Source organism: Aythya fuligula, chromosome 5 (assembly GCF_009819795.1).
Source record: "Aythya fuligula isolate bAytFul2 chromosome 5, bAytFul2.pri, whole genome shotgun sequence".
NCBI lineage: Eukaryota > Metazoa > Chordata > Aves > Anseriformes > Anatidae > Aythya > Aythya fuligula.
In genome coordinates this window covers 22858588-22875204 of record NC_045563.1, presented here as the reverse complement: position 1 = coordinate 22875204, position 16617 = coordinate 22858588, and the positions used below count along the sequence as shown (strand labels likewise).

The following is a 16617-nucleotide window of genomic DNA, read 5'->3' as shown; positions in this document are numbered from 1 at the left end:
CTACCAGCACATCCCCACCCACGCCGACACACACCACCTCCCTGACACCACCGTCCTCGACAAGCAAAGGTAATTGTCAGGCCATGAGGACACGGGTTTCCTTGTAGGGGGAGAAATGAAGGTCTGTGAGCACCTCGACTTGTGTGCACTTTCTGTGTGGCATGAGGGCTGGGAGGAGTTGTTGAGCCTTCCCAAAAAGCGCTGGTGCCCAGTGCTTGACCTGGGGCTGGCTGTGTGGAGGTGAGGAGGGTGCAGGTGTCCTGGGCAGAAGCTGTGGTGTTGCCTGACGCCGCAGGGCTCTGTGGATGCCGTTCCAGCCTGGGGCCTCTGGGCGGCTGAGTCAGATAGGGATGGGAGTGGAAGTCTTGCGTTTGCTGCTGCGGGGCTTCGTCCTTCAGCTGGAGAGAACGTCCTGAGCGGGAGGCGGTGTGTGCGAGGCCAGGGGGGCTTGTCTTTTGCGTCCATGTGGTTCCAGGCGCTGTTGGGACGCTGCATTTGCTGACGTTCTTCCCTTTCTTGTGCTGCATTAGCCCTGTGCTCTTCTGGTGTATGCAGTGCTCCTGCATCTCCTACGCATATCTTCACGGCTCGCTGTACTAGCACAAAGGTAGCCGGTTCTGAGGCAGGCCTCTGTGTGTCCTCAACAGTTTCTAACAGTGGTAACGGAAAGCAATTGTGGCATTCAGGCCCAGAGCGAGAGCTTGCGTGCTCACAAGAGAAGGATGAAGCAGCACAGTGAGCCCGACTTTCCTAGCCCAGCCTGGGAATATGTGGGGGAGCGGTTTCCAAGGGGCTGGCTGAGGTCTAGCGCAGATACTGCTGCAGCAGCTGCTTAGCCTCAGAGGAGCCAAGGCCCACAGAGAGGAAGGGCTTCTGGAGTGAACACGCCCCCTGATTTCACGCACATGGAGCGGGGATCTGTCCATGGCGTATAGGGTGAGAGCAATAGGGAAGGAAGCAAAGAGCTGGCTGACGAACTCGGTGAATTCGTCTGGATTTGGGAGTGCTGAGCTCTTCTGTGCAGTGTAGAGTTTTCAGGCTCCAGAGGGCTGTTGCATGCAGCGTTGTTCCCTGCAGAAGTGTTGGCATCTGAGTGCCGTGCAAGCCGTGGGAGATTCGGTCTGTGATCCCCACGTTCTTCTGCAAGAGCCACGCGGAGAACTGGTGCTGCTTTATTCCTGTCGGCATTTCCTCTGCTCAGGTTGATGGCGTTTCCTGAGGTTGCTGGAAAGCCACGGAGGTTAATACCAAACGCCGTTGCCGGTTTGCAATAAAGCACTGTGTTTTCTCAGGAACCAGTCCCCCCGGCTCCACAACCGTTGAAACTGTGTCGACCACCACTCTCCCGCCAACATCGACGACAGGCACCACTCCCCCCGGTACCACAACTGCGCCTGTGTCGACCACCACTCTCCCGCCAACATCGACGCCAGGTCCCAGCAGTACCACCAGTGGCACGACGTCCTCCAGCAGCAGCACCCCGGGGACAACGCCTGTTACTCCTCCACCGACCACGTCCCCGACTACCCTGACTACTACCAGCACATCCCCACCCACGCCGACACACACCACCTCCCTGACACCACCGCCCTCGACAAGCAAAGGTAATTGTCAGGCCATGGGGACACGGGTTTCCTTGTAGGGGGAGAAATGAAGGTCTGTGAGCACCTCGACTTGTGTGCACTTTCTGTGTGGCATGAGGGCTGGGAGGAGTTGTTGAGCCTTCCCGAAAAGCGCTGGTGCCCAGTGCTTGACCTGGGGCTGGCTGTGTGGAGGTGAGGAGGGTGCAGGTGTCCTGGGCAGAAGCTGTGGTGTTCCCCGACGCCGCAGGGCTCTGTGGATGCCGTTCCAGCCTGGGGCCTCTGGGCGGCTGAGTCAGATAGGGATGGGAGTGGAAGTCTTGCGTTTGCTGCTGCGGGGTTTCGTCCTTCAGCTGGAGAGAACGTCCTGAGCGGGAGGCGGTGTGTGCGAGGCCAGGGGGGCTTGTCTTTTGCGTCCATGTGGTTCCAGGCGCTGTTGGGACGCTGCATTTGCTGACGTTCTTCCCTTTCTTGTGCTGCATTAGCCCTGTGCTCTTCTGGTGTATGCAGTGCTCCTGCATCTCCTACGCATATCTTCACGGCTCGCTGTACTAGCACAAAGGTAGCCGGTTCTGAGGCAGGCCTCTGTGTGTCCTCAACAGTTTCTAACAGTGGTAACGGAAAGCAATTGTGGCATTCAGGCCCAGAGCGAGAGCTTGCGTGCTCACAAGAGAAGGATGAAGCAGCACAGTGAGCCCGACTTTCCTAGCCCAGCCTGGGAATATGTGGGGGAGCGGTTTCCAAGGGGCTGGCTGAGGTCTAGCGCAGATACTGCTGCAGCAGCTGCTTAGCCTCAGAGGAGCCAAGGCCCACAGAGAGGAAGGGCTTCTGGAGTGAACACGCCCCCTGATTTCACGCACATGGAGCGGGGATCTGTCCATGGCGTATAGGGTGAGAGCAATAGGGAAGGAAGCAAAGAGCTGGCTGACGAACTCGGTGAATTCGTCTGGATTTGGGAGTGCTGAGCTCTTCTGTGCAGTGTAGAGTTTTCAGGCTCCAGAGGGCTGTTGCATGCAGCGTTGTTCCCTGCAGAAGTGTTGGCATCTGAGTGCCGTGCAAGCCGTGGGAGATTCGGTCTGTGATCCCCACGTTCTTCTGCAAGAGCCACGCGGAGAACTGGTGCTGCTTTATTCCTGTCGGCATTTCCTCTGCTCAGGTTGATGGCATTTCCTGAGGTTGCTGGAAAGCCACGGAGGTTAATACCAAACGCCGTTGCCGGTTTGCAATAAAGCACTGTGTTTTCTCAGGAACCAGTCCCCCCAGCTCCACAACCGTTGAAACTGTGTCGACCACCACTCTCCCGCCAACATCGACGACAGGCACCACTCCCCCCGGTACCACAACTGCGCCTGTGTCGACCACCACTCTCCCGCCAACATCGACGCCAGGTCCCAGCAGTACCACCAGTGGCACGACGTCCTCCAGCAGCAGCACCCCGGGGACAACGCCTGTTACTCCTCCACCGACCACGTCCCCGACTACCCTGACTACTACCAGCACATCCCCACCCACGCCGACACACACCACCTCCCTGACACCACCGTCCTCGACAAGCAAAGGTAATTGTCAGGCCATGGGGACACGGGTTTCCTTGTAGGGGGAGAAATGAAGGTCTGTGAGCACCTCGACTTGTGTGCACTTTCTGTGTGGCATGAGGGCTGGGAGGAGTTGTTGAGCCTTCCCGAAAAGCGCTGGTGCCCAGTGCTTGACCTGGGGCTGGCTGTGTGGAGGTGAGGAGGGTGCAGGTGTCCTGGGCAGAAGCTGTGGTGTTGCCCGACGCCGCAGGGCTCTGTGGATGCCGTTCCAGCCTGGGGCCTCTGGGCGGCTGAGTCAGATAGGGATGGGAGTGGAAGTCTTGCGTTTGCTGCTGCGGGGCTTCGTCCTTCAGCTGGAGAGAACGTCCTGAGCGGGAGGCGGTGTGTGCGAGGCCAGGGGGGCTTGTCTTTTGCGTCCATGTGGTTCCAGGCGCTGTTGGGACGCTGCATTTGCTGACGTTCTTCCCTTTCTTGTGCTGCATTAGCCCTGTGCTCTTCTGGTGTATGCAGTGCTCCTGCATCTCCTACGCATATCTTCACGGCTCGCTGTACTAGCACAAAGGTAGCCGGTTCTGAGGCAGGCCTCTGTGTGTCCTCAACAGTTTCTAACAGTGGTAACGGAAAGCAATTGTGGCATTCAGGCCCAGAGCGAGAGCTTGCGTGCTCACAAGAGAAGGATGAAGCAGCACAGTGAGCCCGACTTTCCTAGCCCAGCCTGGGAATATGTGGGGGAGCGGTTTCCAAGGGGCTGGCTGAGGTCTAGCGCAGATACTGCTGCAGCAGCTGCTTAGCCTCAGAGGAGCCAAGGCCCACAGAGAGGAAGGGCTTCTGGAGTGAACACGCCCCCTGATTTCACGCACATGGAGCGGGGATCTGTCCATGGCGTATAGGGTGAGAGCAATAGGGAAGGAAGCAAAGAGCTGGCTGACGAACTCGGTGAATTCGTCTGGATTTGGGAGTGCTGAGCTCTTCTGTGCAGTGTAGAGTTTTCAGGCTCCAGAGGGCTGTTGCATGCAGCGTTGTTCCCTGCAGAAGTGTTGGCATCTGAGTGCCGTGCAAGCCGTGGGAGATTCGGTCTGTGATCCCCACGTTCTTCTGCAAGAGCCACACGGAGAACTGGTGCTGCTTTATTCCTGTCGGCATTTCCTCTGCTCAGGTTGATGGCGTTTCCTGAGGTTGCTGGAAAGCCACGGAGGTTAATACCAAACGCCGTTGCCGGTTTGCAATAAAGCACTGTGTTTTCTCAGGAACCAGTCCCCCCGGCTCCACAACCGTTGAAACTGTGTCGACCACCACTCTCCCGCCAACATCGACGACAGGCACCACTCCCCCCGGTACCACAACTGCGCCTGTGTCGACCACCACTCTCCCGCCAACATCGACGCCAGGTCCCAGCAGTACCACCAGTGGCACGACGTCCTCCAGCAGCAGCACCCCGGGGACAACGCCTGTTACTCCTCCACCGACCACGTCCCCGACTACCCTGACTACTACCAGCACATCCCCACCCACGCCGACACACACCACCTCCCTGACACCACCGTCCTCGACAAGCAAAGGTAATTGTCAGGCCATGGGGACACGGGTTTCCTTGTAGGGGGAGAAATGAAGGTCTGTGAGCACCTCGACTTGTGTGCACTTTCTGTGTGGCATGAGGGCTGGGAGGAGTTGTTGAGCCTTCCCGAAAAGCGCTGGTGCCCAGTGCTTGACCTGGGGCTGGCTGTGTGGAGGTGAGGAGGGTGCAGGTGTCCTGGGCAGAAGCTGTGGTGTTCCCCGACGCCGCAGGGCTCTGTGGATGCCGTTCCAGCCTGGGGCCTCTGGGCGGCTGAGTCAGATAGGGATGGGAGTGGAAGTCTTGCGTTTGCTGCTGCGGGGTTTCGTCCTTCAGCTGGAGAGAACGTCCTGAGCGGGAGGCGGTGTGTGCGAGGCCAGGGGGGCTTGTCTTTTGCGTCCATGTGGTTCCAGGCGCTGTTGGGACGCTGCATTTGCTGACGTTCTTCCCTTTCTTGTGCTGCATTAGCCCTGTGCTCTTCTGGTGTATGCAGTGCTCCTGCATCTCCTACGCATATCTTCACGGCTCGCTGTACTAGCACAAAGGTAGCCGGTTCTGAGGCAGGCCTCTGTGTGTCCTCAACAGTTTCTAACAGTGGTAACGGAAAGCAATTGTGGCATTCAGGCCCAGAGCGAGAGCTTGCGTGCTCACAAGAGAAGGATGAAGCAGCACAGTGAGCCCGACTTTCCTAGCCCAGCCTGGGAATATGTGGGGGAGCGGTTTCCAAGGGGCTGGCTGAGGTCTAGCGCAGATACTGCTGCAGCAGCTGCTTAGCCTCAGAGGAGCCAAGGCCCACAGAGAGGAAGGGCTTCTGGAGTGAACACGCCCCCTGATTTCACGCACATGGAGCGGGGATCTGTCCATGGCGTATAGGGTGAGAGCAATAGGGAAGGAAGCAAAGAGCTGGCTGACGAACTCGGTGAATTCGTCTGGATTTGGGAGTGCTGAGCTCTTCTGTGCAGTGTAGAGTTTTCAGGCTCCAGAGGGCTGTTGCATGCAGCGTTGTTCCCTGCAGAAGTGTTGGCATCTGAGTGCCGTGCAAGCCGTGGGAGATTCGGTCTGTGATCCCCACGTTCTTCTGCAAGAGCCACGCGGAGAACTGGTGCTGCTTTATTCCTGTCGGCATTTCCTCTGCTCAGGTTGATGGCATTTCCTGAGGTTGCTGGAAAGCCACGGAGGTTAATACCAAACGCCGTTGCCGGTTTGCAATAAAGCACTGTGTTTTCTCAGGAACCAGTCCCCCCAGCTCCACAACCGTTGAAACTGTGTCGACCACCACTCTCCCGCCAACATCGACGACAGGCACCACTCCCCCCGGTACCACAACTGCGCCTGTGTCGACCACCACTCTCCCGCCAACATCGACGCCAGGTCCCAGCAGTACCACCAGTGGCACGACGTCCTCCAGCAGCAGCACCCCGGGGACAACGCCTGTTACTCCTCCACCGACCACGTCCCCGACTACCCTGACTACTACCAGCACATCCCCACCCACGCCGACACACACCACCTCCCTGACACCACCGTCCTCGACAAGCAAAGGTAATTGTCAGGCCATGGGGACACGGGTTTCCTTGTAGGGGGAGAAATGAAGGTCTGTGAGCACCTCGACTTGTGTGCACTTTCTGTGTGGCATGAGGGCTGGGAGGAGTTGTTGAGCCTTCCCGAAAAGCGCTGGTGCCCAGTGCTTGACCTGGGGCTGGCTGTGTGGAGGTGAGGAGGGTGCAGGGGTCCTGGGCAGAAGCTGTGGTGTTGCCCGACGCCGCAGGGCTCTGTGGATGCCGTTCCAGCCTGGGGCCTCTGGGCGGCTGAGTCAGATAGGGATGGGAGTGGAAGTCTTGCGTTTGCTGCTGCGGGGCTTCGTCCTTCAGCTGGAGAGAACGTCCTGAGCGGGAGGCGGTGTGTGCGAGGCCAGGGGGGCTTGTCTTTTGCGTCCATGTGGTTCCAGGCGCTGTTGGGACGCTGCATTTGCTGACGTTCTTCCCTTTCTTGTGCTGCATTAGCCCTGTGCTCTTCTGGTGTATGCAGTGCTCCTGCATCTCCTACGCATATCTTCACGGCTCGCTGTACTAGCACAAAGGTAGCCGGTTCTGAGGCAGGCCTCTGTGTGTCCTCAACAGTTTCTAACAGTGGTAACGGAAAGCAATTGTGGCATTCAGGCCCAGAGCGAGAGCTTGCGTGCTCACAAGAGAAGGATGAAGCAGCACAGTGAGCCCGACTTTCCTAGCCCAGCCTGGGAATATGTGGGGGAGCGGTTTCCAAGGGGCTGGCTGAGGTCTAGCGCAGATACTGCTGCAGCAGCTGCTTAGCCTCAGAGGAGCCAAGGCCCACAGAGAGGAAGGGCTTCTGGAGTGAACACGCCCCCTGATTTCACGCACATGGAGCGGGGATCTGTCCATGGCGTATAGGGTGAGAGCAATAGGGAAGGAAGCAAAGAGCTGGCTGACGAACTCGGTGAATTCGTCTGGATTTGGGAGTGCTGAGCTCTTCTGTGCAGTGTAGAGTTTTCAGGCTCCAGAGGGCTGTTGCATGCAGCGTTGTTCCCTGCAGAAGTGTTGGCATCTGAGTGCCGTGCAAGCCGTGGGAGATTCGGTCTGTGATCCCCACGTTCTTCTGCAAGAGCCACGCGGAGAACTGGTGCTGCTTTATTCCTGTCGGCATTTCCTCTGCTCAGGTTGATGGCGTTTCCTGAGGTTGCTGGAAAGCCACGGAGGTTAATACCAAACGCCATTGCCGGTTTGCAATAAAGCACTGTGTTTTCTCAGGAACCAGTCCCCCCGGCTCCACAACCGTTGAAACTGTGTCGACCACCACTCTCCCGCCAACATCGACGACAGGCACCACTCCCCCCGGTACCACAACTGCGCCTGTGTCGACCACCACTCTCCCGCCAACATCGACGCCAGGTCCCAGCAGTACCACCAGTGGCACGACGTCCTCCAGCAGCAGCACCCCGGGGACAACGCCTGTTACTCCTCCACCGACCACGTCCCCGACTACCCTGACTACTACCAGCACATCACCGCCTACGCCGACACACACCACCTCCCTGACACCACCGTCCTCGACAAGCAAAGGTAATTGTCAGGCCATGGGGACACGGGTTTCCTTGTAGGGGGAGAAATGAAGGTCTGTGAGCACCTCGACTTGTGTGCACTTTCTGTGTGGCATGAGGGCTGGGAGGAGTTGTTGAGCCTTCCCGAAAAGCGCTGGTGCCCAGTGCTTGACCTGGGGCTGGCTGTGTGGAGGTGAGGAGGGTGCAGGTGTCCTGGGCAGAAGCTGTGGTGTTGCCTGACGCCGCAGGGCTCTGTGGATGCCGTTCCAGCCTGGGGCCTCTGGGCGGCTGAGTCAGATAGGGATGGGAGTGGAAGTCTTGCGTTTGCTGCTGCGGGGCTTCGTCCTTCAGCTGGAGAGAACGTCCTGAGCGGGAGGCGGTGTGTGCGAGGCCAGGGGGGCTTGTCTTTTGCGTCCATGTGGTTCCAGGCGCTGTTGGGACGCTGCATTTGCTGACGTTCTTCCCTTTCTTGTGCTGCATTAGCCCTGTGCTCTTCTGGTGTATGCAGTGCTCCTGCATCTCCTACGCATATCTTCACGGCTCGCTGTACTAGCACAAAGGTAGCCGGTTCTGAGGCAGGCCTCTGTGTGTCCTCAACAGTTTCTAACAGTGGTAACGGAAAGCAATTGTGGCATTCAGGCCCAGAGCGAGAGCTTGCGTGCTCACAAGAGAAGGATGAAGCAGCACAGTGAGCCCGACTTTCCTAGCCCAGCCTGGGAATATGTGGGGGAGCGGTTTCCAAGGGGCTGGCTGAGGTCTAGCGCAGATACTGCTGCAGCAGCTGCTTAGCCTCAGAGGAGCCAAGGCCCACAGAGAGGAAGGGCTTCTGGAGTGAACACGCCCCCTGATTTCACGCACATGGAGCGGGGATCTGTCCATGGCGTATAGGGTGAGAGCAATAGGGAAGGAAGCAAAGAGCTGGCTGACGAACTCGGTGAATTCGTCTGGATTTGGGAGTGCTGAGCTCTTCTGTGCAGTGTAGAGTTTTCAGGCTCCAGAGGGCTGTTGCATGCAGCGTTGTTCCCTGCAGAAGTGTTGGCATCTGAGTGCCGTGCAAGCCGTGGGAGATTCGGTCTGTGATCCCCACGTTCTTCTGCAAGAGCCACGCGGAGAACTGGTGCTGCTTTATTCCTGTCGGCATTTCCTCTGCTCAGGTTGATGGCATTTCCTGAGGTTGCTGGAAAGCCACGGAGGTTAATACCAAACGCCGTTGCCGGTTTGCAATAAAGCACTGTGTTTTCTCAGGAACCAGTCCCCCCAGCTCCACAACCGTTGAAACTGTGTCGACCACCACTCTCCCGCCAACATCGACGACAGGCACCACTCCCCCCGGTACCACAACTGCGCCTGTGTCGACCACCACTCTCCCGCCAACATCGACGCCAGGTCCCAGCAGTACCACCAGTGGCACGACGTCCTCCAGCAGCAGCACCCCGGGGACAACGCCTGTTACTCCTCCACCGACCACGTCCCCGACTACCCTGACTACTACCAGCACATCCCCACCCACGCCGACACACACCACCTCCCTGACACCACCGTCCTCGACAAGCAAAGGTAATTGTCAGGCCATGGGGACACGGGTTTCCTTGTAGGGGGAGAAATGAAGGTCTGTGAGCACCTCGACTTGTGTGCACTTTCTGTGTGGCATGAGGGCTGGGAGGAGTTGTTGAGCCTTCCCGAAAAGCGCTGGTGCCCAGTGCTTGACCTGGGGCTGGCTGTGTGGAGGTGAGGAGGGTGCAGGGGTCCTGGGCAGAAGCTGTGGTGTTGCCCGACGCCGCAGGGCTCTGTGGATGCCGTTCCAGCCTGGGGCCTCTGGGCGGCTGAGTCAGATAGGGATGGGAGTGGAAGTCTTGCGTTTGCTGCTGCGGGGCTTCGTCCTTCAGCTGGAGAGAACGTCCTGAGCGGGAGGCGGTGTGTGCGAGGCCAGGGGGGCTTGTCTTTTGCGTCCATGTGGTTCCAGGCGCTGTTGGGACGCTGCATTTGCTGACGTTCTTCCCTTTCTTGTGCTGCATTAGCCCTGTGCTCTTCTGGTGTATGCAGTGCTCCTGCATCTCCTACGCATATCTTCACGGCTCGCTGTACTAGCACAAAGGTAGCCGGTTCTGAGGCAGGCCTCTGTGTGTCCTCAACAGTTTCTAACAGTGGTAACGGAAAGCAATTGTGGCATTCAGGCCCAGAGCGAGAGCTTGCGTGCTCACAAGAGAAGGATGAAGCAGCACAGTGAGCCCGACTTTCCTAGCCCAGCCTGGGAATATGTGGGGGAGCGGTTTCCAAGGGGCTGGCTGAGGTCTAGCGCAGATACTGCTGCAGCAGCTGCTTAGCCTCAGAGGAGCCAAGGCCCACAGAGAGGAAGGGCTTCTGGAGTGAACACGCCCCCTGATTTCACGCACATGGAGCGGGGATCTGTCCATGGCGTATAGGGTGAGAGCAATAGGGAAGGAAGCAAAGAGCTGGCTGACGAACTCGGTGAATTCGTCTGGATTTGGGAGTGCTGAGCTCTTCTGTGCAGTGTAGAGTTTTCAGGCTCCAGAGGGCTGTTGCATGCAGCGTTGTTCCCTGCAGAAGTGTTGGCATCTGAGTGCCGTGCAAGCCGTGGGAGATTCGGTCTGTGATCCCCACGTTCTTCTGCAAGAGCCACGCGGAGAACTGGTGCTGCTTTATTCCTGTCGGCATTTCCTCTGCTCAGGTTGATGGCGTTTCCTGAGGTTGCTGGAAAGCCACGGAGGTTAATACCAAACGCCATTGCCGGTTTGCAATAAAGCACTGTGTTTTCTCAGGAACCAGTCCCCCCGGCTCCACAACCGTTGAAACTGTGTCGACCACCACTCTCCCGCCAACATCGACGACAGGCACCACTCCCCCCGGTACCACAACTGCGCCTGTGTCGACCACCACTCTCCCGCCAACATCGACGCCAGGTCCCAGCAGTACCACCAGTGGCACGACGTCCTCCAGCAGCAGCACCCCGGGGACAACGCCTGTTACTCCTCCACCGACCACGTCCCCGACTACCCTGACTACTACCAGCACATCACCGCCTACGCCGACACACACCACCTCCCTGACACCACCGTCCTCGACAAGCAAAGGTAATTGTCAGGCCATGGGGACACGGGTTTCCTTGTAGGGGGAGAAATGAAGGTCTGTGAGCACCTCGACTTGTGTGCACTTTCTGTGTGGCATGAGGGCTGGGAGGAGTTGTTGAGCCTTCCCGAAAAGCGCTGGTGCCCAGTGCTTGACCTGGGGCTGGCTGTGTGGAGGTGAGGAGGGTGCAGGTGTCCTGGGCAGAAGCTGTGGTGTTGCCTGACGCCGCAGGGCTCTGTGGATGCCGTTCCAGCCTGGGGCCTCTGGGCGGCTGAGTCAGATAGGGATGGGAGTGGAAGTCTTGCGTTTGCTGCTGCGGGGCTTCGTCCTTCAGCTGGAGAGAACGTCCTGAGCGGGAGGCGGTGTGTGCGAGGCAAGGGGGGCTTGTCTTTTGCGTCCATGTGGTTCCAGGCGCTGTTGGGACGCTGCATTTGCTGACGTTCTTCCCTTTCTTGTGCTGCATTAGCCCTGTGCTCTTCTGGTGTATGCAGTGCTCCTGCATCTCCTATGCATATCTTCACGGCTCGCTGTACTAGCACAAAGGTAGCCGGTTCTGAGGCAGGCCTCTGTGTGTCCTCAACAGTTTCTAACAGTGGTAACGGAAAGCAATTGTGGCATTCAGGCCCAGAGCGAGAGCTTGCGTGCTCACAAGAGAAGGATGAAGCAGCACAGTGAGCCCGACTTTCCTAGCCCAGCCTGGGAATATGTGGGGGAGCGGTTTCCAAGGGGCTGGCTGAGGTCTAGCGCAGATACTGCTGCAGCAGCTGCTTAGCCTCAGAGGAGCCAAGGCCCACAGAGAGGAAGGGCTTCTGGAGTGAACACGCCCCCTGATTTCACGCACATGGAGCGGGGATCTGTCCATGGCGTATAGGGTGAGAGCAATAGGGAAGGAAGCAAAGAGCTGGCTGACGAACTCGGTGAATTCGTCTGGATTTGGGAGTGCTGAGCTCTTCTGTGCAGTGTAGAGTTTTCAGGCTCCAGAGGGCTGTTGCATGCAGCGTTGTTCCCTGCAGAAGTGTTGGCATCTGAGTGCCGTGCAAGCCGTGGGAGATTCGGTCTGTGATCCCCACGTTCTTCTGCAAGAGCCACGCGGAGAACTGGTGCTGCTTTATTCCTGTCGGCATTTCCTCTGCTCAGGTTGATGGCGTTTCCTGAGGTTGCTGGAAAGCCACGGAGGTTAATACCAAACGCCGTTGCCGGTTTGCAATAAAGCACTGTGTTTTCTCAGGAACCAGTCCCCCCGGCTCCACAACCGTTGAAACTGTGTCGACCACCACTCTCCCGCCAACATCGACGACAGGCACCACTCCCCCCGGTACCACAACTGCGCCTGTGTCGACCACCACTCTCCCGCCAACATCGACGCCAGGTCCCAGCAGTACCACCAGTGGCACGACGTCCTCCAGCAGCAGCACCCCGGGGACAACGCCTGTTACTCCTCCACCGACCACGTCCCCGACTACCCTGACTACTACCAGCACATCCCCACCCACGCCGACACACACCACCTCCCTGACACCACCGTCCTCGACAAGCAAAGGTAATTGTCAGGCCATGGGGACACGGGTTTCCTTGTAGGGGGAGAAATGAAGGTCTGTGAGCACCTCGACTTGTGTGCACTTTCTGTGTGGCATGAGGGCTGGGAGGAGTTGTTGAGCCTTCCCGAAAAGCGCTGGTGCCCAGTGCTTGACCTGGGGCTGGCTGTGTGGAGGTGAGGAGGGTGCAGGTGTCCTGGGCAGAAGCTGTGGTGTTGCCTGACGCCGCAGGGCTCTGTGGATGCCGTTCCAGCCTGGGGCCTCTGGGCGGCTGAGTCAGATAGGGATGGGAGTGGAAGTCTTGCGTTTGCTGCTGCGGGGCTTCGTCCTTCAGCTGGAGAGAACGTCCTGAGCGGGAGGCGGTGTGTGCGAGGCCAGGGGGGCTTGTCTTTTGCGTCCATGTGGTTCCAGGCGCTGTTGGGACGCTGCATTTGCTGACGTTCTTCCCTTTCTTGTGCTGCATTAGCCCTGTGCTCTTCTGGTGTATGCAGTGCTCCTGCATCTCCTACGCATATCTTCACGGCTCGCTGTACTAGCACAAAGGTAGCCGGTTCTGAGGCAGGCCTCTGTGTGTCCTCAACAGTTTCTAACAGTGGTAACGGAAAGCAATTGTGGCATTCAGGCCCAGAGCGAGAGCTTGCGTGCTCACAAGAGAAGGATGAAGCAGCACAGTGAGCCCGACTTTCCTAGCCCAGCCTGGGAATATGTGGGGGAGCGGTTTCCAAGGGGCTGGCTGAGGTCTAGCGCAGATACTGCTGCAGCAGCTGCTTAGCCTCAGAGGAGCCAAGGCCCACAGAGAGGAAGGGCTTCTGGAGTGAACACGCCCCCTGATTTCACGCACATGGAGCGGGGATCTGTCCATGGCGTATAGGGTGAGAGCAATAGGGAAGGAAGCAAAGAGCTGGCTGACGAACTCGGTGAATTCGTCTGGATTTGGGAGTGCTGAGCTCTTCTGTGCAGTGTAGAGTTTTCAGGCTCCAGAGGGCTGTTGCATGCAGCGTTGTTCCCTGCAGAAGTGTTGGCATCTGAGTGCCGTGCAAGCCGTGGGAGATTCGGTCTGTGATCCCCACGTTCTTCTGCAAGAGCCACGCGGAGAACTGGTGCTGCTTTATTCCTGTCGGCATTTCCTCTGCTCAGGTTGATGGCGTTTCCTGAGGTTGCTGGAAAGCCACGGAGGTTAATACCAAACGCCGTTGCCGGTTTGCAATAAAGCACTGTGTTTTCTCAGGAACCAGTCCCCCCGGCTCCACAACCGTTGAAACTGTGTCGACCACCACTCTCCCGCCAACATCGACGACAGGCACCACTCCCCCCGGTACCACAACTGCGCCTGTGTCGACCACCACTCTCCCGCCAACATCGACGCCAGGTCCCAGCAGTACCACCAGTGGCACGACGTCCTCCAGCAGCAGCACCCCGGGGACAACGCCTGTTACTCCTCCACCGACCACGTCCCCGACTACCCTGACTACTACCAGCACATCCCCACCCACGCCGACACACACCACCTCCCTGACACCACCGTCCTCGACAAGCAAAGGTAATTGTCAGGCCATGGGGACACGGGTTTCCTTGTAGGGGGAGAAATGAAGGTCTGTGAGCACCTCGACTTGTGTGCACTTTCTGTGTGGCATGAGGGCTGGGAGGAGTTGTTGAGCCTTCCCGAAAAGCGCTGGTGCCCAGTGCTTGACCTGGGGCTGGCTGTGTGGAGGTGAGGAGGGTGCAGGGGTCCTGGGCAGAAGCTGTGGTGTTGCCCGACGCCGCAGGGCTCTGTGGATGCCGTTCCAGCCTGGGGCCTCTGGGCGGCTGAGTCAGATAGGGATGGGAGTGGAAGTCTTGCGTTTGCTGCTGCGGGGCTTCGTCCTTCAGCTGGAGAGAACGTCCTGAGCGGGAGGCGGTGTGTGCGAGGCCAGGGGGGCTTGTCTTTTGCGTCCATGTGGTTCCAGGCGCTGTTGGGACGCTGCATTTGCTGACGTTCTTCCCTTTCTTGTGCTGCATTAGCCCTGTGCTCTTCTGGTGTATGCAGTGCTCCTGCATCTCCTACGCATATCTTCACGGCTCGCTGTACTAGCACAGAGGTAGCCGGTTCTGAGGCAGGCCTCTGTGTGTCCTCAACAGTTTCTAACAGTGGTAACGGAAAGCAATTGTGGCATTCAGGCCCAGAGCGAGAGCTTGCGTGCTCACAAGAGAAGGATGAAGCAGCACAGTGAGCCCGACTTTCCTAGCCCAGCCTGGGAATATGTGGGGGAGCGGTTTCCAAGGGGCTGGCTGAGGTCTAGCGCAGATACTGCTGCAGCAGCTGCTTAGCCTCAGAGGAGCCAAGGCCCACAGAGAGGAAGGGCTTCTGGAGTGAACACGCCCCCTGATTTCACGCACATGGAGCGGGGATCTGTCCATGGCGTATAGGGTGAGAGCAATAGGGAAGGAAGCAAAGAGCTGGCTGACGAACTCGGTGAATTCGTCTGGATTTGGGAGTGCTGAGCTCTTCTGTGCAGTGTAGAGTTTTCAGGCTCCAGAGGGCTGTTGCATGCAGCGTTGTTCCCTGCAGAAGTGTTGGCATCTGAGTGCCGTGCAAGCCGTGGGAGATTCGGTCTGTGATCCCCACGTTCTTCTGCAAGAGCCACGCGGAGAACTGGTGCTGCTTTATTCCTGTCGGCATTTCCTCTGCTCAGGTTGATGGCGTTTCCTGAGGTTGCTGGAAAGCCACGGAGGTTAATACCAAACGCCGTTGCCGGTTTGCAATAAAGCACTGTGTTTTCTCAGGAACCAGTCCCCCCGGCTCCACAACCGTTGAAACTGTGTCGACCACCACTCTCCCGCCAACATCGACGACAGGCACCACTCCCCCCGGTACCACAACTGCGCCTGTGTCGACCACCACTCTCCCGCCAACATCGACGCCAGGTCCCAGCAGTACCACCAGTGGCACGACGTCCTCCAGCAGCAGCACCCCGGGGACAACGCCTGTTACTCCTCCACCGACCACGTCCCCGACTACCCTGACTACTACCAGCACATCCCCACCCACGCCGACACACACCACCTCCCTGACACCACCGTCCTCGACAAGCAAAGGTAATTGTCAGGCCATGGGGACACGGGTTTCCTTGTAGGGGGAGAAATGAAGGTCTGTGAGCACCTCGACTTGTGTGCACTTTCTGTGTGGCATGAGGGCTGGGAGGAGTTGTTGAGCCTTCCCGAAAAGCGCTGGTGCCCAGTGCTTGACCTGGGGCTGGCTGTGTGGAGGTGAGGAGGGTGCAGGGGTCCTGGGCAGAAGCTGTGGTGTTGCCTGACGCCGCAGGGCTCTGTGGATGCCGTTCCAGCCTGGGGCCTCTGGGCGGCTGAGTCAGATAGGGATGGGAGTGGAAGTCTTGCGTTTGCTGCTGCGGGGCTTCGTCCTTCAGCTGGAGAGAACGTCCTGAGCGGGAGGCGGTGTGTGCGAGGCCAGGGGGGCTTGTCTTTTGCGTCCATGTGGTTCCAGGCGCTGTTGGGACGCTGCATTTGCTGACGTTCTTCCCTTTCTTGTGCTGCATTAGCCCTGTGCTCTTCTGGTGTATGCAGTGCTCCTGCATCTCCTACGCATATCTTCACGGCTCGCTGTACTAGCACAAAGGTAGCCGGTTCTGAGGCAGGCCTCTGTGTGTCCTCAACAGTTTCTAACAGTGGTAACGGAAAGCAATTGTGGCATTCAGGCCCAGAGCGAGAGCTTGCGTGCTCACAAGAGAAGGATGAAGCAGCACAGTGAGCCCGACTTTCCTAGCCCAGCCTGGGAATATGTGGGGGAGCGGTTTCCAAGGGGCTGGCTGAGGTCTAGCGCAGATACTGCTGCAGCAGCTGCTTAGCCTCAGAGGAGCCAAGGCCCACAGAGAGGAAGGGCTTCTGGAGTGAACACGCCCCCTGATTTCACGCACATGGAGCGGGGATCTGTCCATGGCGTATAGGGTGAGAGCAATAGGGAAGGAAGCAAAGAGCTGGCTGACGAACTCGGTGAATTCGTCTGGATTTGGGAGTGCTGAGCTCTTCTGTGCAGTGTAGAGTTTTCAGGCTCCAGAGGGCTGTTGCATGCAGCGTTGTTCCCTGCAGAAGTGTTGGCATCTGAGTGCCGTGCAAGCCGTGGGAGATTCGGTCTGTGATCCCCACGTTCTTCTGCAAGAGCCACGCGGAGAACTGGTGCTGCTTTATTCCTGTCGGCATTTCCTCTGCTCAGGTTGATGGCGTTTCCTGAGGTTGCTGGAAAGCCACGGAGGTTAATACCAAACGCCGTTGCCGGTTT

The 16617-nt window shown here is 58.2% G+C and overlaps 1 protein-coding gene across 1 annotated transcript in view; it reads left to right on the top strand.

Moving 5' to 3' along the window:
• The window catches only part of MUC2 (mucin 2, oligomeric mucus/gel-forming), a 76854-nt gene that overhangs the window by 44950 nt on the left and 15287 nt on the right, over window positions 1–16617 (top strand). The window contains exons 42-51 of the mRNA XM_032187963.1: window positions 1365–1638; window positions 2835–3139; window positions 4363–4674; window positions 5898–6209; window positions 7433–7744; window positions 8968–9279; window positions 10503–10814; window positions 12038–12349; window positions 13573–13884; window positions 15108–15419. Coding sequence (XP_032043854.1) covers window positions 1365–1638; window positions 2835–3139; window positions 4363–4674; window positions 5898–6209; window positions 7433–7744; window positions 8968–9279; window positions 10503–10814; window positions 12038–12349; window positions 13573–13884; window positions 15108–15419 — 3075 coding nt within the window. The remainder of the gene's footprint in view (window positions 1–1364; window positions 1639–2834; window positions 3140–4362; window positions 4675–5897; window positions 6210–7432; window positions 7745–8967; window positions 9280–10502; window positions 10815–12037; window positions 12350–13572; window positions 13885–15107; window positions 15420–16617) is intronic.